Below are 26799 nucleotides of genomic sequence, written 5' to 3' on the forward strand. Positions count from 1 at the left end.
CCAAAATGAATCCAAATGTGTCAACGTAGAATTGCAACCTCATATCTAAAGAAAAAACAATCAAAATAAATATTTCTCTATTTAGACTTGTCCTTGGGATCACTGCAGCAGGAAGTTGAACCAGCTTGAGAAGAAATAACATTGGTTAAATTTGAGGCAGATGACTTTAAATTTGACAAAGTCACAAAGTTTTTTCCCCTTTTAACAATAACAGGAGTGCGACTGATTGAGGATGAATGGTTGATCTACAACATATAAAGAAAAATGAAAATTTCTTAGCAAGATAATTTTTAGGAAAATTTTTTAAAAACATTCTTGAAAAAAGCAACCTTTACCGATGTAGTTTTATTTGCCATTCCTGTTGTTTGCATATTTTTCTCTGGTCTTCTCACCTGAAAAATTAAAATAAACTTGCTTTTATATACTAAACCGCATATATAAATTCATAGTTGATTTTTTCAGTAGCACCTGTAATTTTTCTCTATTTGATGCTTTCTTCTGCTGAACATGGTCAATGGAAATTGATACTTGTGTTCCTTGTAAACCATTTGATCTCGCTGTTGCTATGATGGATTGAGACTGATCATTCACTTCATTTGAGACAACCTCACGATTATCTCGTGCGCTTTCACCCATTGTTCTTTTGCTGCAAGTTTTTGAATTATGACCTACATCCCCACAAGTTTTACATTTGTTTGTTCTTTTCACACCTCTCAACCTATGTGGGTTATGACTTGCAGCAGGTGGCTCATTCGGCTCTCTCTTCCTTAGTTTTTTAGGTCTACCAATAAGTTCTGCATATGTTGGTGGCAGAGGAGCTATATTATTACTTGAAGGCCACAATTCCGAACTATTAGTACCATATATGGTATTCTCATAGCATGATAGGTATGAATTCACACTATAGCATGGGTGCACATATGTTTCGGGGGTTTCTTTTCTGCTCCATATACTAGAAACTGCATGCTTACAAGGTATGCCAGTTAAATCCATTCTTCTACAACTACATGTCCTTTCCCACAAGTCAACAGTGTGTTGGTCAAAAGGTCCCATAACTTGGAAATGCCATTCATCAGATCTCATAGGTATACACTCGGCTGCCTTTAAAATAATTTTATCTAGCATATTCTTTATATTGGGGCATATAGGACCCACCCACTTTGCAGCTTTCTCCCTATTAATCTGCATCCTAGTCATTAACAAGTTTCTTATACCCTCAAGCAATTGGATAATTGGCTTTTCTCTTTCATCTAGGATTAAAGAGTTGAAAGACTCACATATATTATTTAAAAGAATGTCACACCTTGGATACATGCTGAAATGAGACCTTGACCATTGATGTGGAGGTTTTTTTTTATCAACCATTGATATGCATCCTCATCAATCTTTCTCAATTCCAACATTTTTCTTTCAAAATCCTTCATCACATTTGATTTTGCTGCAGCCCACAATGCATTTTTTATAGCAAGACTACTAAATCCATCTCTTTTCATGTTGCTATGCAAATGTCTAACACAAAATCTATTTTCTGCATCAGGGAGAAAACTCTCAAATGCTGGAATCAAACCTTTTTGCTTGTCAGAAATAAAAGTCCATTTATGGTCATTCTCAAAACCTATGTCACCATCCAAAAGTTTAAGAAACCACAACCAACTATCCTTAGTTTCACTTTCAACTATTGCATATGCAATTGGAAAGATTTGATTATTTGGATCAACTCCAACTGCTGTCAATAATTGACCTCCATATCTTCCTTTCAAAAAACACCCATCAACACCAATGATTCGCCTACAAGAATTCTTGAAACCTAACTTACATGCATTCAAACACATGTAAAATCTATGAAATCTCTTTTGTTGTGAACCTTCTTCATCCAATAACTTCATTATCACTGTTGAACCTGGATTAGTTCTTTGAATTTCCTCACAATAATCCCAAATTTTATTGAATTGTTCCTCCATTTTACCATCAATAAGTTGCTTTGCTTTTTTTCTTGCCCTGTATGCTTGAGATTTTGTTACATCAGCCTTCATAGTCTTACACACTTCACACCTGAATTGCAACGCATTCAATTTAGGATTTTCTTTGAGTTTCTTCATAAAAGTCTTAGCGATCCAGCCTGATTTTAAGCTTGGATTTTTTACATTCCAAGAACATTGATTATGCAATAAGCAACTGCTTTTGATCTGCCATGAATTATCATTCTGCATCTTCGATACATACACAAACCAATCACACCCTTCATTTCTAACACCACCCTTAGTCGAATTCTGTCATTTTTCACGAATTTCACCATCATTCCTCTCCTCAAACAATGACTCTCAATGGAAAATTTTGCCTCATCCTTACTGCTAAAGATCAGTACCACTTTCAATTCTGGATTTTTACCATCGGTCCTCGGATTATGCATTGGATATTTTGTTGTATTCTCATCATCAGATCCATTATTACTAGCAAATTCATCTTCACTGCCTACACAATCAAAATCACCATCTTCGGCTTGCAACTTATCATACAAATTCTCATCAATCAATTCATCCATTGCATCATATTTTTATTTCTCTACACCAACGAACTCCTCTCCATGATCTACAAATAAATCAAATATCTTATCATCTTCTTCCATATCATAGTCACTATCAAAAAATATTTCTTCTTCCCCATCTGATTCATCTTCATTAATGATATTAACACCCTCAACATCATTATTCCACATCTCTAAATTTTTTCTAAATTCACAATTTTCTCCATAAGTATACTTGACTATATGCTGCTCAAAATATTTATCTCCCTTTGATGTTTTCTGCAAATTTACATAACATGAAATTGGTCATTCAAACTATCAATACCTATAATTTTGCTTGAAAAACGTTTGTTTATGTAAAGAGTATTCCACTTTCAAATTCAAATAACCCAATCCACGGTGTTGAAAAAAAAATTTCTCATTTAAATCTTATGATTCGTAATGGCAAAATCTTTTAAAATCCATCAAACATTGAGTGTCAAACTGCAACTTTAAGTTTAGACATGATTTATTCAATACTTTCTAAGAACAATAAAATTCTGCAAGCACATACATTGATGATGACAGCAAAGAAAAAGTGGGGCGGCAGAACAATCGTGGCGGCGGCAACAAGGACGACGACGATAGAGAAGGCAAGTAGTGCGGTGGTGATATTGGCGGCAAGCAACGTTCGGTGCTGGGTATATGAAAGTGCAGAGCGATTAGAGAAGAAATAGGTAATTATAAATGCCCTAATATTGATTTGCCATGAACTTTAACGATGTTTAAGAAAAAGAATTATTGTTGTTCATGCTTGCAAATATTAAGGACCAAAATTGTTACTCAAATATGTTTAAGGACTAAACTGTTTTAGGATGAAAGTATAAGGACTAAAATAGTGTTTTTCCCACCTTTCTCATATTTGATTTTTATGTTGAAGATGGAATTTCATGATTTTGAGATATATGCATATATGAGCTGTACCGGTTACGTATTCGGGGACGGTTCAGAAAAAAACTGTCGTTCGGATTTTATATGATTTTAGAAAGCAAAATTCGAACACTACCATATCTGAATGTTACTGATTTTTATGTTATTGAGCTGATATGATAGAGATTATGTTGTGAATTGATTGTTGGATTGATTTTGATATGGTTTCGGTTGTCGGTTTTTATCCGTTATGCCGTCGGTTCAAGAATTATCAAGATTTTGATATACGTTCAAGCCTATTGAATTAGCTATACTTTAGATTGAATGATTAGTTGATATTTGAGCTGATGGTACTTCATTTCAGATTTGTTTTGAAGTGTTCGAACTCGGGAATTCAACGTTCGAATCGGAATAGAAAAGCTTGAGGTTTGAAGTAGTTTGATTGATTGAATTGCAACGAATTCGAGCATATTTTGATATATGTTCATCATGCTATTTTTTAGATTTGAAGCATTTTCAGACTCGACATTGAAAGGTATAAATGATAGCTAATCCGAATGGGATAGAACACTCGAAGTAGCTATTGTTTCGAGTATTCCCTTGTCAATCACATACTTGTTTGATTATGTGCTTTATGTGATTAGATGCTTTTTGTTGCTTTGTTGTTTATTTGATTAATTGTTCAAGGTGTTTTTATAGCATTTAATGCATACAGATTATGTTGCATGCATCTTGAACTCCAGCCTAGAAAGCATAGAGGGTTGAAAGGCCTAGAGTGCATATGACATTTGGAAAGTTGTAGTTGAGTGGCACGGAATGTAGAGTTACTTCCAGAGCCAGAAGACTCACTATAGTTATACCAAAGTCAGAGGAAATAAAATACTTGACTTCACCTCGAATGGATAAGTTGGTGTTTGTTTGAGATTTTATTTTCTCGGGATCCCAAGAACCAATATTTGTTTGATATCAGATTTGATAGCCTGCCATTGAAACATGCATTGAATTTATGTTTAATTTTACTGCATGTTTTGTTATTTATACTGGGATTTATTCTCACCGGAGTTTTTCGGCTATTGCTTTGTTTTGTATGTGTGCATGGTAATAGGTGGGGCAGGAGTTGGTCAGAAACGACAAGAATAACTCGAAAAAGAGTAATAACATGTGGTGATTCGGGTTTTAGCAGTTGATGTACTAGATCTTGTATCGAACATGTTAGAACACTAGATTTTGGTTTATATGTTTGATCTTCGTCACTTTTTGAGATTGGTACAGATTGTATAGTTTAGATCATGATGTTCATGTTTGAATTTGTAGTGTACCAAGATGATATGAGTTATGCATGATTTATATTTTTATGGTTTAGTACACAATTTATAGAATCAGAGGATTTTCAGCCCGAATTGCTGGTTTGTTGACCTGCGCGCGGGCGAGAGGGCTTCTCGCGTTAGTGCAGGCCACCAGCAATTCTCGCTGAAACATTGTCTCGTGCGCGGGCGAGATGCTATCGCGCACGCGCGCGAGCCAATGGTTGGCCGCGGGATGTTTGACTCGCGCGCGGGCGAGGAGCATCTCACGCACGCGCGCGAGGTACCCTGTTTAAAAAAAAAAATTGGTTCTAATTAATTGAACTAGATTGTGTTATATGATGTTTAAGAATAAATTGCCCCAAGATAAGATTAGCAACCCGGGTCCCCACACACGCTCACTTCAACCTCCTGAAAATAGTTTTTTACATGCCCATAATCATTCATAAAATATTTCTTTCATGATGCATGAACTTAAAAATTCTTCATAATTTCTCATTATCCTTAAAAATCTTCCCATAAATATATATTTAATTATTTTCTATAAAAATCATGCTTATATAAAAATAATACATATATATTAATATGAAATATATATTTATGGACTATTTTACTTGTAATGGGCTTAATCGATTGGCTGCCCCATTACATATGCCCGTTAAACTAGACTGACCCATTAACACATAACCCGACCCATTAATACTTAGCCAATCATAACTAAGCGCGATTACTCTCATGGATCACTAAGCCCAATATAACTAATGGATCGAATTAAATTTATAACTTAAGCCCATTAAACAACCCAAACGTTCAAGCTCATTTACATAACTTAATTAAATACTTTGGCCCATAATTAAATTACCCGAGCCCGAACTAAACTAACCCGGACCCATACCATCATGACTTCACCCATCTAACATCTAACCTGACCCGGGAAGACCCTGACCAAGTCCCTGCCCAGTTGCACGAATTGCACCTCTGCTCCTCAAACCTCTATCGCACACCACCTGTAGCAGTCCCCGTTTTTCCCTTCTATATCCCTGCTCCAGCCACCACAGGCCGGAGCACCATCGGCCAAACCTCCCCAGGATCCAGGCGGTCAGCCCAGAATAGGCCTTGACCCAAATTGGTTTGCTTAATACAACTGATCTCTACTCTTGCCCAAATCGCGCAGCAGCTGTAGCAGCTTCTCTAAATCTATTCGCGCCGCTTGCTCCCACCACCCTTGGCTGGCGCCCCACCATCTAGACACTCACCACGTCTTGGCAGCCCTAACCACACAAAGCCTAGCCCCAACCATGCCCTGTATGAGCAGAACGACCTGATCTTCCACAAAACCCTAAACTACATGACCTGTTACTGCCTTCCAACAAACTAATCGACCAGCCCTTTATCCAGCCTCTAAAATCTGAACCAACCTATTCCCTAGACCCCTAAAGACCATACCTTGACCCATGAACACCCTAGAGCAGCCCCCTTTGACAGCCATGATAAAAAAACGTGAGAAATTGTGGGGAAGATCATAAAAAACGTGAAGAACATACATGAGCTTATATATATGCATTTTGTTCTAAACCACATACACATGAAACGTCATATCTTTTATACATAAATCAGTGTAATATGACTTAAATGATGTTCAAGAATGGATTCGAGATGTGCATTTGCGTTAATACGCTCGAAATCACGTTATCGTCGCGTAGATCATCGTTCGGGACGAACGGAGCGTCAAACCTTCAAGTTTTCTCAAACTCCATGTGAAAGTGTGTGTATGGAAGCTGGAGACTGTTATGAGGAGCCAGGGATCGTGAAAAGAATGGATGGAGAAGAATGACGCTAAGTCCAAGTATATGTTTGTGTACTGTATTGGGCTTGATCTTAAAATTTTAATAAATAAAGTTTTAAACTTTCAAGACCACTAAATAATCAAATTAAAGACTTCTATTTTCGTAATAATTAAATATAGGGCTTTGAAAGCATCTTAAAAGCCCATAAAATAGATTATTTTAGTGAAAAAATGTGCTTTTATACATATATATAATTAAAACTATTATTTTCTAAAAATAATATCTTAAAATAGTAATTTATGGCTCTTGAAAACCTTAATCAAAGTTTTTGATGAAAAATATCTATGTCGTTCGTCCACGGTCCTGTCTACGCGATCACAAAATATCCTTTCTCATAGAAATTCATAAATTTCATAATAACGAGTTAAATGCTATAATAAGATTTAAAATATGCGAATAAATGACATAATTCACATAATAGCACATAAAAATCATTTAAACCCTTTTCTTTATTTTAAATCATTAAATTTCCTAGTTATGCATGCGGGTTTACGTAACGAATTTTCGGGCGTTACAATTCTCCCCCCTTAAATGAAATTTCGTCCTCGAAATTCGACTAATCAAACTCTAATATAACGGAGTCCCTCGAAAATATAACCTAGTAAATCCATGTGCACACATCTATAGGGATGTCAATGGGGCGGGTATGGGTCGGGTTTGGCCGAACCCGATACCCGCCCCATTAACAAAACATGAACCCATTACCCGCCCCACCCCATTTAAATATACTTTGGACCCGCACCACTTCATATCTGAAATGGGGTGGGTTGGACCCGTTAGACCCATGAGACCCACAAATTTATTAAAATTAAATACAAATCTAACTGTATGAGGTAGTCGAAAGGAAAAATAAAACTTTAAAATTTATATTTTGGGTATTATATGAAAAATAAAACAATAAATTACTTATCGATTAAAATTGAAATGAAACTTGTATCATAACAATGGATATAGGTGGTGGTCGGAGGTTAGGAAGTCACCGGAGGATAGACAAATGTCGAAGGATAGGTAGACAGTGACCAGCTGTAGTCTGTGTTTAATTAAAAAAATTAAGAATTTAAAAATAATTTTTAAGAATTAAATTAAAATATGAAAGTGAAAGAGATGATTACAACTAGAAATAATATTTGAGGAATAAAAACCTATAATTTTTTATATGTATGCATTATATGGGACGGGTCTGGGGGGTCTTATAAAATCCATTACCCGCTCCATACCCTCTCGGGTCTGAAAAAATGGATCCGAGACTCGCCCCAAGACCCATTTAGTGGACCCAAACCCTCCCCACATGGGGCGGGTCCATTGCGGGTCCGGGTACAACTCGGACCCATTGACATCCCTACACATCTAGTTCCCAAATTTTAGTATCCCAAAAGTTATGTTTCCGTTGCGCACTCTGATAAAAAACATATTTTATCTGTCTCATGTGTCTTCATCATCTTAATCAAGCCTACATTTATGAACCTTCGCAGTTAAAAACCTCATAAAGAGAATTATTACAACTTACTTATATCCCACTGTAAAGAAAATTTGATATTTTATATAATTCTTAGTACTATAATGAAAGTACAATCACATGCTTACCTCAACTTATACATAAAACCCAAATATTAACTCTACTGCTCATTTTTTCAAATACAACAATCACATCATATCAAAACTTGACTGATTACATATGCTTATACACTTCACTTATCTATCCTCCAACATTCGTGAGCCGAACTTTTGTTCCCAAATTTGCATCTAATCATGACACTTAAAATATAAACTCCTATAAGAAAATTAACTTAGCAAAACTTTACCATGCAAATTAAAACATAACATCACATATCAACTATGTTTCTTGTCAAAACTAAATCCAAAAAAATCATAACCTATATGTCTAAACCATAGTTCCCAAATAATTTATCATAAATCTCAAATTCTCGATTTAAATATTACATTTATAATATACTCTAAGTGTTAATCTCACAATCAATTTAACCAATAATTCACTCATTAAATCATTCTAACATAAAATCAATAAGTTACTACCAAAAATCCAAATGTCTAACTTACATCTCATAAATTATCAAACTAAATTTCCAAAAATATAATGTTCTGGTCATCCTCGCGTGTAACACGCCTCAAAGGCATACTTCAATTTCCATAAATTCCTCATGTATGCATAACTAAGTAATTTTACTTTTAAAAAATTTCATAACTTCAAATTCTCATAACATAGATAATTGAAAACATAATTCATGTGTCCCATACATAAAAACATAATTAAAACATTTAAAACTCACAGACTGACAGTGCGGCTTCTGAGCTCCACGTTGCAGGTTAGTCACCCTCCAAGGAACATAACTCTGATACCAATTGAAACGACCCAAACTACTACTGAATTTTTTTTAAAAAAAACTTACCTTAAAGTATTGATGATACATATACGCCCATACATATATGTACTATACTTAAAATAATTTTCAATAAAATAATTTTCAATATATAAATATATTACATGAAATTAAAAACATTAAATTAAATACTTAAAATTAATTTTATATTCATGCATGAAAACCTCATACGTAAAAATCATAATCTAACATAAAATCTCATGCATACGTAAAAATTCCTTAATCATGCAAATCCATAATAATACTTAATTTTCCATGTGCGGAATAAAATAATAACATATAAAAATCCCCTAATAAATCTCGTATCATAAGCTTGCGATGGTCATGGGTACTAGCTGCTGCCATGGATGCTCATACGCCCTCGCCGCCAGTAGGGACCACATCATCATCGACTGACTCATGCTCACGGGCATCATTTAAATCTAGTGAGCCTAGAGGTCCAACACGTCCTATCCTTATATAACAACATGAAACCACATACATGCACACATCATATAAATATCGTGTATATACTTATACATGCATGATCTTAAAAACATTACATAATTCTGCATCTTGAACATCTTCAACATACTTCATATTGAACATCATCGAATACATAATCATATCTTAAGCTTGATCATTATACATAATATCATATGGCATGTCATAAACTGAAACTTTCATATAGGTTGTATCAATGTCGTGTGACCGTGACATATTCGATTGATCAATCTGGAAAACAACGTATATGGCGGTGGGATCTCTACCTCTATGCTGCCACTTTACCAACACTCAATGCTGGATTCATGAGCTCATAAACATAATCATATGGAAAGACAATCGGGCCCCAGTATCCCAACTCACAGTCCCGTAAGCATATGGAAAGGGCTCCGGGCCTAGGCATCTCATCTCCAATCCCGTAATTGTCACACGCTCACTTCAACTTCCTTAAAATATTTTTTACATGCCAATAATCATTCATAAATATTTTTTTCATGATGCATGAACTTAAAAATTCTTCATAATTGAAAAAGTGGGTGCCCGGTGAGCCAACATGTGGCTAAGGGCTTTGATGACTCTTTGTATAAACAATATTTTGTTTAATATAATTTACACTTTTATTAAATGGCAATGACTTTATCTTTCTTCATATTGTTATATTGTGATATACTATTGTTGTTTTGATAAAGACCTTGAATATACTATAGTGTATATAAGATGTGGTAGAACATAGGGATGTCTATCATGAAACACATCTTATAGTCAATGTATATTCTAAACTGTTCCTAGTCGATTGAGCCGTCCGATAATAAGGATAAGGATCGCTCGAGTTTGAGACTAGCATTTGCGATGCAGAGTACCACGTTTCATTGGTAAGGAACATAGAGATGTTCGAAGCATGCAAATGGATATTCATACGATGAATGATCGAACTACCCTATCCGGACTTTCCAAGTGGTTATCACTTATCGAGTGGATAAAGTCCGCGGTTTTGGTTGTACACCATTAGTCCTTACTACTTGAAACATCATTGAGACTCTATATGCTAGTACTGTGCTTTGACTCGTTTACCGACTCTATTGGGGTCATCAGGTGTCGGGATTGGGTACAGTTACAACACATATATGAGTCGATGCTTTGTTGTCAAGGATTCACCACATACTTGCGAGTGTGGATATCTTATGCGATCTGAGGAGATATTAGTGTGACGAATCTCTGGCCAGAGTACATGATGTGTTTTAAGAAATGGTTTCTTAGTAACACATGCGATGTCACTATTTGATCTTCAAGATGTATTGCATAGTTATCGAATCTCGAACGACTCTCGATATACCAATGGTTGTTGATTCGATCGGGATATATGGATGAAGGGACCGTACTGTACGCTAACCAAAATCTATTGGTTCTTGTAGGCACTATCAGTGATACCTAGGGAATCATGGGGCGATGTTGCTAGGCGCTCTTACCATGATTCGATGGGCAAGTCGGAAATTGTTGTTCCGAGTCACAAGGAGTTGTGAGCCCACGACTAGTTGTATCCCTGAACCATTGAGGGTCACACAGAGTAATGGATTTTTAATCCCCGTTGATATAGTTAAATTTAAAGAGTTAAATTTAATGAACAAAGAAGTTGGACTTCTTAATTATGAGTAGAGGAGTAAGATTTTCTAAAATGACATAGGGATGAGCATTTTTGGAAATCACTGAATTCGGATTCAGAAAAATTTATCTTGACTTTAAAAGGTGCAGAAATGGTTTCTGTGCACATTGGTGAAATCGGTTTATCAATCGGAGTCACGATGAATTTTATATTAATTTCTGAACATGCGGGCTTTGCTTGTCGGGCTTGAACTTATGACTAATGGGCCCTAAGCTGTTAGTGGCCTATATTATAAATAAGTTATTGCAGTACAGAAATTAAACACAACAGGTCACAATTGATCTGATCGCCGCGTTCTCCAACAGTGGTATCAGAGCCAGGTTGCTCAGATCAAGCGATTAAATTAATCGATTGTACAAAAAATTTTTAAGCCTCGGTTTTTGAAACAAAATAAATATTTTAAAAATAAATTTTTTTTTTTCAGGCAAAACCCGGGCAGCGATTGGATCGCTGCCCGGGGGGAGGCAGCGATTGGATCGCTGCCCGGGGGGGGGGGGGGGGCGGCGATGGTCGCTGCCCCGGGCTGCCGGGCTGCCCGGCCCGAGCCCTAGGGGGCGCGGGCAGCCCGGGAATGTCCCGGGCGGCCCGCGGAAAAATTATTTTTTAATTTTAAATTAAATTTTAATATGTTAAAATTCTATTTTTGGTCCGATCGAAAATTGTTTTTGATTGGTCCACGAGGCGTTGGATCGAATTGTTCGAGTCCGAAAATTTTAAAATTGATTTTTGGATAAATTTGAATTTTTGGAAAATTTAAATATTTTATCCGTTAAATTGAATTTTGAAATTAATTATTTTTGGTACAATTGATGAAAAGATATGATCTTATGGATATATTGAGTAAAATATAATTTATGTATAAAATTGGATTTTATAGATAAAATATGATTTTATTTGATAAAAAGATAAAATATGATTTTGTATGTAAAATAAGATTTTATATATGGAATATGATTTTATCCTTTTAAATTTAAATTGCCATTGCATGTTATCCAATAAATTAATTTTAAATTAAATGTTATTGGATAAGGATGATCGATTGCCATGACCAATTTTGTAGGTGTATGTTAGGAATTTACATTTGTTTTTATTGTTGTTGGATTTATTAATGGGCCTGGTTTATGGCCCAATATGAATTGTCATACGTAATAAAAGTGGGCTTAGTTTATGGCCCGTTCCCAACCCTTAAAAATGTATCCCCTACTTGTCATTGTTATTTATTGTAAATACATTAGATTTAGTGGGAGATGAAGATTTGAAGACGGTGGTGGGCCCAGCAGACAATAAAGACAGAAGAAATGTAAATTGGAAGCTCAATGTAATAGGATTGCATTGCATACTGCATATTACCTAGGATTGGACTAAGATTCGTGATTGGCAACCACGGGTCGATTAGAAATGAAATCGATCATCCTATATAATATGTGATATTATAGTTGTATGCATGTTTTAGACAAAATTGTGTGAATCCGACAAGCATACAAAATTTTAAAAATGATGAGACAAATTTTCAAAAATAAAATCCCTCATTTTAAATATGATTTAAAATTGATATCAAGATAAATAAAGGAAATTTAAATTTGTTTAAATGTTCCTAACTTCCATCAACGATCAATGTATGAGATGCTACCCGCGGATACGGTCCGGCTCATATTATTGGGGGGGCCCGTTCGTCGGAAAGCTGTACATTGGATCGACACATGTTGTAAGTTGGGTGGAACTCCCATGGGATCGGCTCATATTATTGGGGGATCCACATGGCGACCGTCCATCACAACTTAATATTGATGGGTCATCTTGACATGTCACAATAAACGGCGTCATATTATTGGGCCCTTATTGGACATGAGGTAAAAACGTGGAGGTTGCTTTGGAAGCAATTGAGCTCTACCTTTTGAAAATTATGGTTGGCTGATATTATTCGGGACCATAGTTTGTCAATTGGACTCCATGTTCTCACTAAGGAAAACAGTTTTCCGTTTTCACTAGAGGGTAGTGAAATCGTTAAAATAGTGGGAGTGAGATTCATAAAATAAATTTCGCCTATTTTATGTCTTAGTAAATTACTTAAACAATCACTGATATTTGTCTGTTTCTTTTCAGTATTTCATAAAGATGAATTCGCGTAATCCACTTTTCTCGATCCTCGAACAAAATAAATTGACTGGCGCAAACTATACGGAATGGTTCCGTAAGTTGAAGATTGTCTTGACTTCGGAGAAGATGCTCTCCGTGTTAGAAAAATCTCCTCCGAAGGAAGCACCAGCTGACATAAGTCCGAAAGAGTTAGCCAAACTTGATACATGGTGGGACCATGATATCAAGGCCAAATGCTATATGCAAGCCTCGATGTCTGATGAACTCCAGAGGCGATTTGAGGACACCGTGAATGCTGCTAACATTCACGTACAACTCAAGGAACTTTTTGGGGCTCAATCGAGGGCTGAAAGGTTCGCTACTGTAAAGGAGCTAATGACGTGTCGCATGCGTGAAGGGACTTCGGTCCGTGATCATGGGGTACGAGTGATTTGGCTCATACAGAAGTTGGTAACCCTAGATTTGGTGTTGGAGAATGAACTCAACGTGGACTTACTACTTCTATCTCTTCCTTCTTCGTTTGACGGATTTGTGGTGAATTTCAATATGAACAAGATAGAGGCCTCCCTTGAAGAGATGGTCAATATGCTTGTGACATATGAATCCACATTAAAGAAGGATAAACCGGCTTTCTTGGTGGGCTCCTCTTCTTCTGCTAAGAAGTGGCCAAGTACAAAGGGTAAGAAACGTTCTACCCCACCCAAGAAAATCGAACCCGAGAAGAAGTACAAGACAAAGGCTTCAAACATGGAAAAATCCAAGGATGTTTGCCATTACTGCAAGAAGCCCGGTCATTGGAAGCGTAACTGCAAGGAATATCTAGAGCAGTTGCAAACTGCGAAGGGTATGTTCTATATTGAAATAAATGTTTCACTTAATACTACTTCTTGGGTATTGGATACCGGATGTGGATCTCACATTTGCAATGATTTGCAGGTGATGACAAGAAGTCGCAGGCTTAGAATGGGTGAGACCTAGCTGAGGCTCGGAAATGGTTCTAGAGTTGAAGCTAAAGCTGTGGGAGATGTTTATTTACTTTTGCAGAACGGTTTTAAGTTACTTTTAAGAGATATTTTATTTGTTCCGGATTTGATTAAAAATATTATTTCTGTTTCTATGCTTGATAGAGATGGTTATTCTTGCAATTTTGTGAATGGGATTTGCAATATTTACAAGAATGAATGTTTGATTGGAAATGGACAACTTGAAAACGATCTATACAACTTAAAACTAAAAGACGTTCCAATAAATTATGTTGATAAACCGGCAACAACAAACAAAAGGAAAATCGATAGCAAAAACCCGGCAAACCTTTGGCATGCTAGGCTAGGTCATATTTCCTCAAGGAGGATGAACAAGCTAGTGGGAGAGGGCATGTTTGATATGTCTGATATTAACTCTCTACCTACTTGTGAATCCTGCCTAAAAGAAAAAATGACTAAATCTCCTTTTAAGGGGAAACCTGAGCGTAGTAAAAATCTGTTGGATTTGATCCATACAGATGTTTGTGGTCCATTTAGAGTTGGTACTCAATATGGCCACACCTACTTCATTACCTTTACTGATGATTATTCGAGGTATGGGTATTTATATTTAATGAAATATAAGTCTGAAGCATTTGAAAAGTTCAAAGAATTCAAGGCTGAAGTAGAAAACAAGCTAGGTAAAAGTATTAAAGCACTTCGATCGGATCGAGGTGGAGAATACTTGAGTACCGAGTTTTTGGACTATCTAAAAGAGAATGGGATTCTCTCTCAGTGGACTCCTCCTATGACACCACAGCTTAATGGTGTATCGGAGCGTCGTAATCGAACTTTGTTGGACATGGTTCGGTCCATGATGAGCTTCACTAAGCTTCCACCTTCGTTTTGGGGCTATGCGCTTGAAACGGAGGTATTGTTGTTGAACAACGTCCACACTAAAGCAGTGGACAAAACACCATACGAGTTATGGAATGGCAAAGCTCCTAAGTATTCGTACTTGAGGATTTGGGGATTTCCTGCTTACGTGAAGTGGACAGTGGGAGATAAGTTGGATAGTCGATCCAGCTTATGTTATTTTGTAGGGTATCTGAAGAATTCAATCGGATATTATTTCTATTATCCTGCTGAAACAAAGGTGTTTGTTTCAAGGAATGCCACCTTCTTGGAGAAGGAGTTCTTATTGGATAAGAAAGGCGAGATGATGGAACTCGAAGAAATTCGAGAAGAACCCAAAATACAAAATAACGATCCTACACCTCAGGAACCATTGATAGACACGCCTGTACCTAGAAGATCCGAGAGGACTTCTAGACCTCCTATTCGATATGGTCTTCTTCTTGAAGGGGATCAAGATGAACCCGATGTTGGATGTGATCCAAGAAACTTCAAGGAAGCAATTTCTGATGCGGATTCAAATTTATGGCTTGAAGCTATGCAGTCGGAAATAGATTCGATGCATACAAACCAAGTTTGGTCTTTAGTAGATCCTCCCGATGGAATTGTTCCAATAGGGTGTAAATGGATCTAAAAGAGAAAGCTTGGGCCTGATGGTAAGGTATTGACCTACAAGGCGCGATTGGTGGCGAAAGGTTATACTCAAAGACAAGGAGTTGACTATGATGAAACCTTTTCACCAGTTGCAATGTTCAAGTCCATAAGAATCCTTATTGCCATAGCTGCTTGGTATGACTATGAGATATAGCAAATGGATGTGAAAACTGCTTTTCTTAATGGAGACATTAAGGAAGAAATCTATATGACGCAGCCTGAGGGATATACATCCATGGGAAGCGAGCATAAGGTATGCAAGCTTCAGAGATCAATTTATGGTCTAAAACAAGCATCAAGAAGTTGGAACCAGAAATTTGATGAAACAATAAAGGATTTTGGTTTCATCAAGAACCCGGAGGAACCATGCGTGTACAAGAAAGTAGTTAAGGATGCTGTGACATTCTTAGTACTTTATGTTGATGACATCCTACTCATTGGGAATGACGTAGGGATGTTGCAGTCAACAAAGATATGGTTATCAGGTAGATTCTCGATGAAGGATTTGGGTGAGGCATCCTATATTCTAGGGATACAGATCTATAGAGATAGATCTAAGAGAATGATAGGACTCACTCAATCAACCTACATCGACACCATATTGAAACGGTTTTCAATGGATGGGTCCAAGATAGGACATCTACCCATGTGTCATGGAGTTTCTCTATCCAAGTCTATGTGTCCCAAGACGGATGAATAGATAGAGAAAATGACACATGTACCATATGCGTCAGCCATAGGTAGTATCATGTATGGGATGATATCTACCAGACCGGATGTAGCATTTGCTCTGAGTGTCACGAGCAGATATCAAGCTAATCCCGGTCAAATGCATTGGAAAGCCGTGAAGGACATTCTTAAGTACTTACGAAGGACTAAGAATATGTTCATGGTATATGGAGGAAGAGAACTAAAATTGGAAGGCTATACCGACTCTAGCTTCCAAAGTGACGTGGATGACTCGAAGTCAACCTCTGGATTTGTGTTCATGCTCAATGGCGGTGCTGTCTCTTGGAAGAGTTCCAAGCAGGACACCACAGCGGATTCCACCACTGAGGCAGAATACATTGCAGCATCAGCTGCTGCTAAAGAGGCCGTTTGGATGAGGAATTTCGTCCAAGAGTTGGGCGTCATTCCTGAAGTTGTTGGTCCAGTCCCGGTGTACTGTGACAACACGGGTGCCGTTGCTCAGGCAAAGGAACCAAGGTCTCATCAAAGATCCAAACACGTACTGAGGAAATACCACATCATCCGGGAGATTGTGGAAAGAGGAGACATCACTGTCGAAAGAGTGGCCTCTGCAGACAATATCGCTGATCCACTTACTAAGCCCTTGCCAGGACCATTATTTGACAAACATCGCGAAGCAATGGGTCTACGTAGTATGACTAGTTGGCTTTAGGGCAAGTGGGAGATTGAAAGAGTGGGTGCCTGGTGAGCCAACATGTGGCTAAGGGCTTTGATGACTCTTTGTATAAACAATCTTTTGTTTAATATAATTTACACTTTTATTAAATGGCAATGACTTTATCTTTCTTCATATTGTTATATTGTGATATACTATTGTTGTTTTGATAAAGACCTTGAATATACTATAGTGTATATAAGATGTGGTAGAACATAGGGATGTCTATCATGAAACACATCTTATAGTCACTGTATATTCTAAACTGTTCCTAGTCGATTGAGACGTCCGATAATAAGGATAAGGATCGCTCGAGTTTGAGACTAGCATTTGCGATGCAGAGTACCACGTTTCATTGGTAAGGAACATAGAGATGTTCAAAGCATGCAAATGGATATTCATACGATGAATGATCGAACTACCCTATCCGGACTTTCCAAGTGGTTATCACTTATCGAGTGAATAAAGTCCGCGGTTTTGGTTGTACACCATTAGTCCTTACTACTTGAAACATCATTGAGACTCTATATGCTAGTACTGTGCCTTGACTCGTTTACCGACTCTATTGGGGTCATCAGGTGTCGGGATTGGGTACAGTTACAACACATATAGGAGTCGATGCTTTGTTGTCAAGGATTCACCACATACTTGCGAGTGTGGATATCCTATGCGATCTGAGGAGATATTAGTGTGACGAATCTCTGGCCAGAGTACATGATGTGTTTTAAGAAATGGTTTCTTAGTAACACATGCGATGTCACTATTTGATCTTCAAGATGTATTGCATAGTTATCGAATCTCGAACGACTCTCGATATACCAATGGTTGTTGATTCGATCGGGATATATGGATGAAGGGACCGTACTGTACGCTAACCAAAATCTATTGGTTCTTGTAGGCACTATCAGTGATACCTAGGGAATCATGGGGCGATGTTGCTAGGCGCTCTTACCATGATTCGATGGGCAAGTCGGAAATTGTTGTTCCGAGTCACAAGGAGTTGTGAGCCCACGACTAGCTGTATCCCTGAACCATTGAGGGTCACACAGAGTAATGGATTTTTAATCCCCGTTGAGATAGTTAAATTTAAAGAGTTAAATTTAATGAACAAAGAAGTTGGACTTCTTAATTATGAGTAGAGGAGTAAGATTTCCTAAAATGACATAGGGATGGACATTTTTGGAAATCACTGAATTCGGATTCAGAAAAATTTATCTTGACTTTAAAAGGTGCAGAAATGGTTTCTGTGCACATTGGTGAAATCGGTTTATCAATCGGAGTCACGATGAATTTTATATTAATTTTTGAACATGCGGGCTTTGCTTGTCGGGCTTGAACTTATGACTAATGGGCCCTAAGTTGTTAGTGGCCTACATTATAAATAAGTTATTGCAGTACAGAAATTAAACACAACAGGTCACAATTTTCGGAAAAAAAAACCCTATTTTTCTCTCAGTAGTGGCCGCCCCCTTTCTCCCCTCTGCTCGGAAAATCCAGTCTGTGAATTTTGATTTACAGTCTGGTTTAACGGATCAAATTCGTTAATCTCTTCGTAGAAACTTCTGATAGATTTTCTAGTGCAATCTATCAGAGGGATTAAATATCCGTTCGTGGACCTGATTGAAGAACAGTTCATCCATCAGTTCCAGGGATATACAACAAGAGCAGAGCAATCTGTTGTTGTCCATAATCTCGCTTCGAGATTGGAGGTAAAAATTTTATAATCGTTATTTAATTTTTACACACACAATTTAATCGTAAGGTTGATACCCATTATGGAATCGTTCCATATAAAATTTTTAAACTTCCGCTGCACCGGGTATCAATCCTAATTGATCTGATCGCCGCGTTCTCCAACAATAATTTCTCATTATCCTTAATAATATGCCAATAAATATATATATTTAATTATTTTCTATAAAAATCATGCTTATATTAAAATAATACATATATATTAATATCAAATATATATTTATGGACTATTTTACTAGTCATGGGCTTATTTGATTGGCTGTCCCATTACTTATGCCTGTTAAACCAAACCGACTCTTTAAAACATAAACCAGCCCATTAATACTTAACCTATCATAACTAAGTCCGATTACTCTCATGAATCACTAGACTCAATATAACTAATGGATTGACTTAAATTTATAACTTAAGCACATTAAACAACCCAAACGTTCAAGCCCATTGATATAACTTATTTAAAAACTTATGCCCATAATTAAATTACCCGAGCTTGAACTAAACTAACCTGGACCCATACAATCATGACTTGACCCATCTAACATATAACCCGACCCTGAAAGACCCTAACCAAGCCCCTGCCTAGCTTCCCAAATAGCACCTCTTCTCCTCTAACCTCTCTCGCACACCAGCTGTCGCAGTCCCCGTTTTTCCCTTCTATCTCCCTGCTCCGGCCACCACCGGCCAGAGCACAACCGCCCAAACCTCCCCAAGATCTAGGCGATCAGCCCAGACTAGGCCCTGACCCAAACCAAGCCCTACATGGTTTGCTTCAGATAGTTGATCTCTACTATTGCCCAACTCATGCAGCAGCTGTAGTAGCTTCCCTAAATCTGTTCGCGCTGCCTGCTCCCGCCACACTTGGCCGGAGCCCTGCCGTCCAGACACTCACCACGTATTGGCGGTCCTAACCACACAAAGCCCAGCCCCAACCATGCCCTATACGAGCAGAACGACCTGCTCTTACACAAAACCCTAAACTGTGCGACCTGTTACTCCCTTCCAAAAAACTAATCGGCCCGCCCTTTATCCAGCCTCTAGTGTCTAAACCAACCTATTCCCTAGACCCCTTAGGACCATACCTTGACCCATGAACACCCTGGAGCAGCCCCATTTGACAGCCATGATAAAAAACGTGAGAAAATATGGGGAAGATCATAAAAACATGAAGAAAATACATGACCTTATATGTATTCTTGTTCTAAACCACATACACATCCATAATCAGATCTTTTAGGCATAAATAAGTGTAATATGACTTAAATGGTGTTCAAGAATGTATTCTAGATGTGCCTTTGCGTTAAAAATGCTTGAAATCATGTTACCGTCGCGTAGATCGTTGTCTGGGACGAACGGAGCGTCAAACCTTCAAGTTTTTTCAAACTCCACGTGAAAGTGTGTGTAAGTGCATGTATCGCAAAATACCCTATCTCAAAGAAATTCATAAATTTCATAATAACGAGTTAACTGCTATAATAAAATTTAAAGCATGCAAATAAATCACATAATTTACATAATAGCACACAAAAATAATTTAACCCCTTTTTCTTTATTTTAAATCATTAAATTCTCTTGTTATGCATGCAGGTTTACGTAACGAATTTTCAGGCGTTACATGAAGTGTGAATTCTCTTGCACGAATATTGAATTGATGTATCATTTCAACGACAATATCTACAATAGTAAAATCTTCAATACTTAGCGATTTTGAGCAGTTTAGAGCTGGTTGACAAATTATATTAGCGGTTTTAGTTTCTGAGCAGTTTAAGTTTGAGTGGTCAGACATTCAACATTTTTTACAGTCTTGAATACACCCATAACTGATATTGAACTTGTTAGACAGGCTAAGATATGATATGATTCTTATGTATGAAAGGCAACGTACACGATTTCAACGAATCGCACCTCAATTCGATAACAAAAGAATTCAATAATGTTGTCCCGACTTTGAAACAAGTAACAGATTTTGGAATCTCCACCTCTAGTTGAACCTGTAACTAGCAACAGAGAATTCACGATTGAAAACAATCAAAGATTCAATTAGACCTTCAAAGGAACCTGTCTTTGACAATCCAATTGAAAATCGATTGACAAACGCCACAAAGCTATGAAACTTTGATAAGTTTGATTTTGGATAAAGCAAAAGCTTTGATAAAATTCTAAAGAGAATTTTGTATTTAATAATCAATAATCTGAAAATCTTAGTTATCATTAAAATAATGAATGTTGTAGTATTTATATTACAACCCAAAATATTAAAAGATAACGCAAAATAAATCAAAAAGATATCAAAGATATCTCCTAAAGTTTCCTAGTAGGAATAAAAGACCTAAAATAAACAAAGTAAATCCAAAATATTAAAAATCCCGAACACACACACAAACACCTTCGGTGCATGTAAAAGAGCATGGCGCGGGCACGCCGAAGTTGCGCAGACAATGGCGCGGGCGCGCCGAGAGCTCGCAAAACATCGTCAATTTGGCATCCGTAAGCACGGGCGCGCGATCATGAGGTGCGGGCGCGCTTCTTCTTCGCAAAATAATGGCGCGGGTGCGCGAGTCTGGGGCGCGGGCGCGCCTTGGCTTCGAGCAGGGTCTTCAATTTCTTCACTTTCTTGACCTCTTTTGACCTCAATAAGATTATAACTTCCTCTAAATTGAATATAAAGAAATCCAACGCCCTCTTATGTCTTCAACAACAAAGATTGAAGTGCTTCCTTAAACTTCTGAGCTCGGCCTCTCGTAACCAGTCCTCGTGGTATCTCCAACGGATCCTTAGGCACTTGATCAGCATGCGAGCCATCCATGATCGCATAATCCTTCCCTTCTTTAAAAGGATTTGTCCTCAAATCTTGATCATCACCTACATCAAATGGAGATAAATCAGAAACATTAAAAGTAGCACTGACATTATACTCACCTGGCAAATCTAATTTGTAAGCGTTGTCGTTGATGCGCTCCAATACTTGAAACGGTCCATCGCCTCTAGGTAGAAACTTTGAGTGCCGTTTTTCAGGAAACCGCTCTTTCCTCAAATGCAACCACACCCAATCTCCTGGTTCAAACACAACTCTCTTCTTTCCCTTATTTGCTTGCTTTGTATACTGCAAATTCTTTTTCTCAATGTTCGCCTTCACTTTTTCATGCAAATTTCTCACAAATTCCGCCTTTTTCTTACCATCCATGTTAACCCTTTCACTCATAGGCAAAGACATCAAATCCAACGGGGTTAAAGGATTAAAACCATACACAATTTCAAATGGTGAAAAATTTGTTGTAGAATGCACACTACGATTATATGCAAACTCAACAAATGGCAAACATTCTTCCCAACTCTTCAAATTCTTTTTAATTATAGCACGCAACAAAGTTCCTAACGTTCTATTAACAACTTCAGTTTGACCATCCGTTTGAGGATGACATGTAGTCGAAAACAGTAGTTTAGTACCAAGTTTGCACCATAATGTTTTCCAAAAGTAGCTCAAGAAACGAGTATCTCTATCAGACACAATATTCCTAGGCATGCCATGCAATCTAACAACTTCATTAAAGAACAATTCAGCAACATGAGAAGCATCATCAGATTTATGACAAGCAATAAAATGAGCCATCTTAGAAAATCTATCAACCACAACAAAAATTGAATCCCTCCCCTTCTTAGACCTCGGTAGTCCTAAAACAAAATCCATAGAAATATCTACCCACGGTTCACTAGGAACGAGAAGTGGAGTATACAAACCATGTGGTTGTTGTCTAGACTTTGCTTTCCTACAAGTCACACATCTTTCGCAAATTTTCTCAACATCATGCTTCATATGTGGCCAATAAAAATGTTCATGCAAATTTTCATAAGTTTTAGCCACTCCAAAATGCCCCATTAAACCACCCCCATGTGATTTCTTAACAAGTAATTCACGAATAGATGACTTAGGAACACACAACTTATCCTCCTTAAACAAATACCCATCATGCATGAAGAATTTATCTTTTGGACCATGCAAACATGACGCATATATCTCACCAAAATCAAGATCACTAGTATATAACTCTTTCACATACTCAAATCCTAAGAATTTAGAATCTAGAGTAGATAAAAGTACATACCTTCGTGATAGAGCATCCGCTACCACATTTTCCTTCCCTTGCTTGTATTTGATAACGTAGGGAAAAGTTTCCACAAACGCCACCCACTTAGCATGCCTCTTGTTTAGCTTTTGTTGTCCTTTGAGATGCTTCAAATGAATCACAAATTCCTTTGGCCTCAAATAGTGTTGCCATGTCTCAAGTACCCTTACCAACGCATAAAACTCCTTGTCGTAGGTAGGATAATTCAAGGACGCCCCACTAAGCTTCTCACTGAAGTAAGCAATCGGTCGCCCACCTTGCATCAAGACACCTCCAATTCCTACACCTGACGCATCACATTCAATTTCAAAAGTGTTAGTAAAATTAGGTAATACAAGTAAAGGAGCATTAATTAATTTATACTTGACAATATTAAAAGACTTCTCTTGCTCCTCGCCCCAATGAAATGGAACGTTCTTCTTGATCACTGCAGTCATAGGTGCCGCCAAAGTACTGAAATCTTTCACAAATCTCCTATAGAAACTTGCAAGACCATGAAAACTTCAAACTTGACCAATAGAAGTAGGCGTTGGCCAATCTCGAATTGCACTTACCTTATCCTCATCAACTCTAACACCTTGGGAACTCACAACAAAACCAAGAAACACAAGTTCTTTTGTACAAAACACACACTTCTTCAAGTTAGCATACAATTGTTCAGCTTTTAGTGTGATTAGCACAATTCTCAAATGTTCGACATGCTCATCCAAATTTTTGCTATATACCAAGATATCATCAAAATATACCACAACAAATTTTCCAATATAAACACGCAACACATGATTCATCAATCTCATAAAAGTGCTAGGTGCATTAATTAGTCCAAAGGGCATAACCAACCACTCATACAAACCGTATTTGGTTTTAAAAGCAGTTTTCCACTCATCACCTTCTCTCATCCTAATTTGATGGTAACCACTTTTTAAATCAATTTTACTAAAGACGCTAGAACCATGCAACTCATCCAACATATCATGTAGTCTAGGAATAGGATGCCTATACTTGATGGTAATGTTATTAATGGCTCTACAATCCACACACATTCTCCATGAACCGTCTTTCTTAGGAACTAACAAAACAGGCACAACACACGGTGACATGGACTCACGCACAAAACCTTTATCTAAAAGTTCACTTACCTGTCTTTGCATCTCTTTTGTTTCCTCCGGGTTGCTCCTATACGCTGAACGGTTTGGCAACGCACTTTCGGGAATAAAATCAATTTGATGTTCAATCCCCCTCAAAGGTGGTAAGCCTTGAGGCAAATCCTCCGGAAATAAATCTTCAAATTCCTGCAAAAGAGAAACAACAGTGCTCGGAAGATTTCCGGCTATATCACTTGTGTTAAGAAGAAACTCCTTATAGAAAATCAACACAAGTGGAGTATGCACATGTAAAATCTCTCGCAACTCACTCTTTTGGGCCATAAATATTTTTTTATCGGCCTCTTTCCTCTCAATTTTTTTTTCATCTTTTTTTCTCTCAATATTTTTTTCTAAGGCCATCTCACTTTTTTGTTCACTCTTTTTTTTCGGCCTCTTCTTTCTTTTTCTTTTTCAAATGGTCCTCCATCACTTGCTTTGGAGTCATCGGTAACAATACAATAGGCTCCTTTTTCAAGGTAAAAGAATAACGATTTTTAAAACCGTCATGTATCACCTTTCTATCAAATTGCCACGGCCTACCCAACAAAATATGACAAGCTTGCATAGGCACCACATCACACAACACTTCATCTACATATTTACCAATGGAAAATGGTACTACCACCTGCTTATGCACTCTCACCTCCGAGCTATCATTAAACCACTGCAATTTATAAGGTTGAGGATGCTTTATAACAGACAAACTCAACTTTTCCACCAGCTCATAACTCGCTACATTAGTGCAACTCCCACTATCAATAATAACACTACATACTTTGTTATTCACAAAGCATCTAGTATGAAATAAATTCTCCCTTTGAGTTTCTTCCTCCTCCTTTTGTTGTACATTCAACACTCTCCTGGTCACTAGCAATTCTCCAACCACCGCATCATATCCCTCTTCATCAGGATCCTCCAACGCAGGCATACTATCATATTTCTCATCCTCACTCTCCGACTCAATCTCACCACCAGCATTCATAATCATAATTTTTTTATTAGGACACTGACTTGCAATATGACCAAGTCCTTGACATCTAAAACATTTAATATCCCTAGAACGAGTATTAGTAGTTTCAGGTGTACCTTTACCCACTTGTTTTGGTGCTTCCAATTTGGTGTCAAATTTTGGCTTGGTCACCGACTTATTGTCCTCCCGTTTTGAAACGCTTGGACGCCAAGGAGTTGACGATCCTCCACCGGTAGGAAGTCGACCAGCTCCTCTCCTCTTGAGCTGCTGCTCCACCTTCATGGCTATCTGCACCATCTCATCCAAATCAAAACAGTGGCGAAGCTCCACTTGATCTTGGATTTCTCTATTCAATCCGCAAAAAAATCTGGCCATTGTAGCTTCATTATCCTCCTCAATGTTGGCCCGGATCATCGTGGTTTCCAACTCCTTGTAGTAATCCTCCACGCTTCTTGGACCTTGCTTCAGAGTTTGTAATCGCCTGTACATGTCACGATAATAATAGTTAGGCACAAACCGCTTCTTCATGACACGCTTCATCTTCTCTCACGTCTCAATAGGCGGCTCTCCACACCTTCTTCTAGTGGTCACTAATTGATCCCACCAGATTAATGCATAGTCTACAAACTCAACCACTGCCAACCTCACTTTCTTAAGGTCAGAATAGTGATGGCAATCAAACACAAACTCCACACGCTTCTCCCATTCCAAATACGCCTCCGGGTCAGACTTCCCATGAAACGCTGGAATTTTCATCTTATTTCCATCCTCCTTACTGCACTCCGTATGTTTTCCTCGTACTGCTTCTCGCCTATGTCTAACCTCATGTACTCTTCTCCCTCCATCCCAATTCTCATCAAAACTCTTCTCATCTCCCTCAAAATTATTTCCCTTCCTATCTTTATTTTTTTTTCCACTACCACTACTTTTCTCCAATCTACTCATCCGCTCATGAAGAGGTTCCAACTCCGACCTCATCACCCTAGTAAATTGACCCATCAACGCATCCATTTGAACCTTGGAAATTCCTTGGTTCACACTTTCACTAGCATCTTTATTAGGATTCATGGTACCTGCAAGAAAAAGGTTAGTAGTAAAATTCCTCACACAAGTTCTCACAGATCACTCCAAACGAATCACTCCAACACTTTTTTTTTTCCACTCAATTCATGTAGGCTTTTGCTTTGTGTAAAAGTGAATCAAACTCTCAAGTTCACAACTTTTAGACGCTTGAAGATCGACTCTCTAAGATCGACAAAAACAAGAAGGAGAAATTTATGGGTGCTCGAATTTTAACTTGCACCCAAGGATGAACAAGAACGAAAATTGTCCACAAGTTATCTTGCTTCTTCTATATATTTTTTTTTTAAGCTTTTTCGATTTTTCACTTTTTTTTTTTTTTTTTATAACTTGTAGCACAAGACACAAAACTTGGATAACAAGTTTGAAAGATTGGCACAGAAATTTGATATGAGAGAGATGAAGAACGAAGAACAAGAAAAGATGAACGAAGAAAGAATATAGATTAAAGAAGGATACGACTTACTTGAATCAAAACCTTAAGCTTTGATACCAAATGATATGAATCTTATGTATGAAAGACAACACGATTTCAACGAATCGCACCTCAATTCGATAACAAAAGAATTCAA

General features: G+C 37.5%; 2 protein-coding genes and 1 pseudogene across 3 annotated transcripts; all 3 read right to left on the minus strand.

Annotated features, from left to right (window-relative positions):
- On the minus strand, nt 1-3215 carry LOC140884658 (uncharacterized). Of its 2 annotated transcripts, none has more exons than XM_073291483.1 (4): nt 3078-3215; nt 469-2803; nt 336-392; nt 1-245 (listed from the first exon to the last, which is right to left on the minus strand). In XM_073291483.1, exons 2-4 carry the CDS (start codon nt 1363-1365, stop codon nt 78-80), a joined length of 1122 nt encoding a protein of 373 aa, XP_073147584.1. In that variant the 5' UTR covers nt 1366-2803; nt 3078-3215; the 3' UTR covers nt 1-77. The 2 variants fall into 2 exon arrangements, with proteins under 2 accessions (XP_073147584.1, XP_073147585.1); XM_073291484.1 differs by having other exon boundaries at nt 469-2589; nt 3078-3171.
- Nucleotides 1424-2542, minus strand: LOC140877518 (uncharacterized). The gene is made up of 3 exons (XM_073281058.1): nt 2145-2542; nt 1515-2052; nt 1424-1438 (listed from the first exon to the last, which is right to left on the minus strand). The coding sequence occupies exons 1-3, from the start codon at nt 2540-2542 to the stop codon at nt 1424-1426; spliced, it is 951 nt and encodes a 316-aa protein (XP_073137159.1).
- LOC140877520 (uncharacterized) lies at nt 2555-25687 on the minus strand (annotated as a pseudogene).
- Nucleotides 25688-26799: the final 1112 nt, after the last annotated feature.

Source organism: Henckelia pumila, chromosome 2 (genome assembly GCF_033568475.1).
Source record: "Henckelia pumila isolate YLH828 chromosome 2, ASM3356847v2, whole genome shotgun sequence".
Lineage (NCBI taxonomy): Eukaryota > Viridiplantae > Streptophyta > Magnoliopsida > Lamiales > Gesneriaceae > Henckelia > Henckelia pumila.

Bases quoted from the DNA above. Each gene is read 5' to 3' on its own strand.
- LOC140884658 (XM_073291483.1), bottom strand. From the start codon at position 1,365: ATGGTTGATAAAAAAAAACCTCCACATCAATGGTCAAGGTCTCATTTC. The intron at 393-468 runs GTGCTACTGAAA...TTAATTTTTCAG, and splicing joins CAAATAGAGAAAAATTACAG to GTGAGAAGACCAGAGAAAAA. The intron at 246-335 runs GTAAAGGTTGCT...TATATGTTGTAG, and splicing joins TGGCAAATAAAACTACATCG to ATCAACCATTCATCCTCAAT.
- LOC140877518 (XM_073281058.1), bottom strand. From the start codon at position 2,542: ATGGATGAATTGATTGATGAGAATTTGTATGATAAGTTGCAAGCCGAA. The intron at 2,053-2,144 runs GTAAAAAATCCA...GTTGCAATTCAG, and splicing joins ATAATCAATGTTCTTGGAAT to GTGTGAAGTGTGTAAGACTA.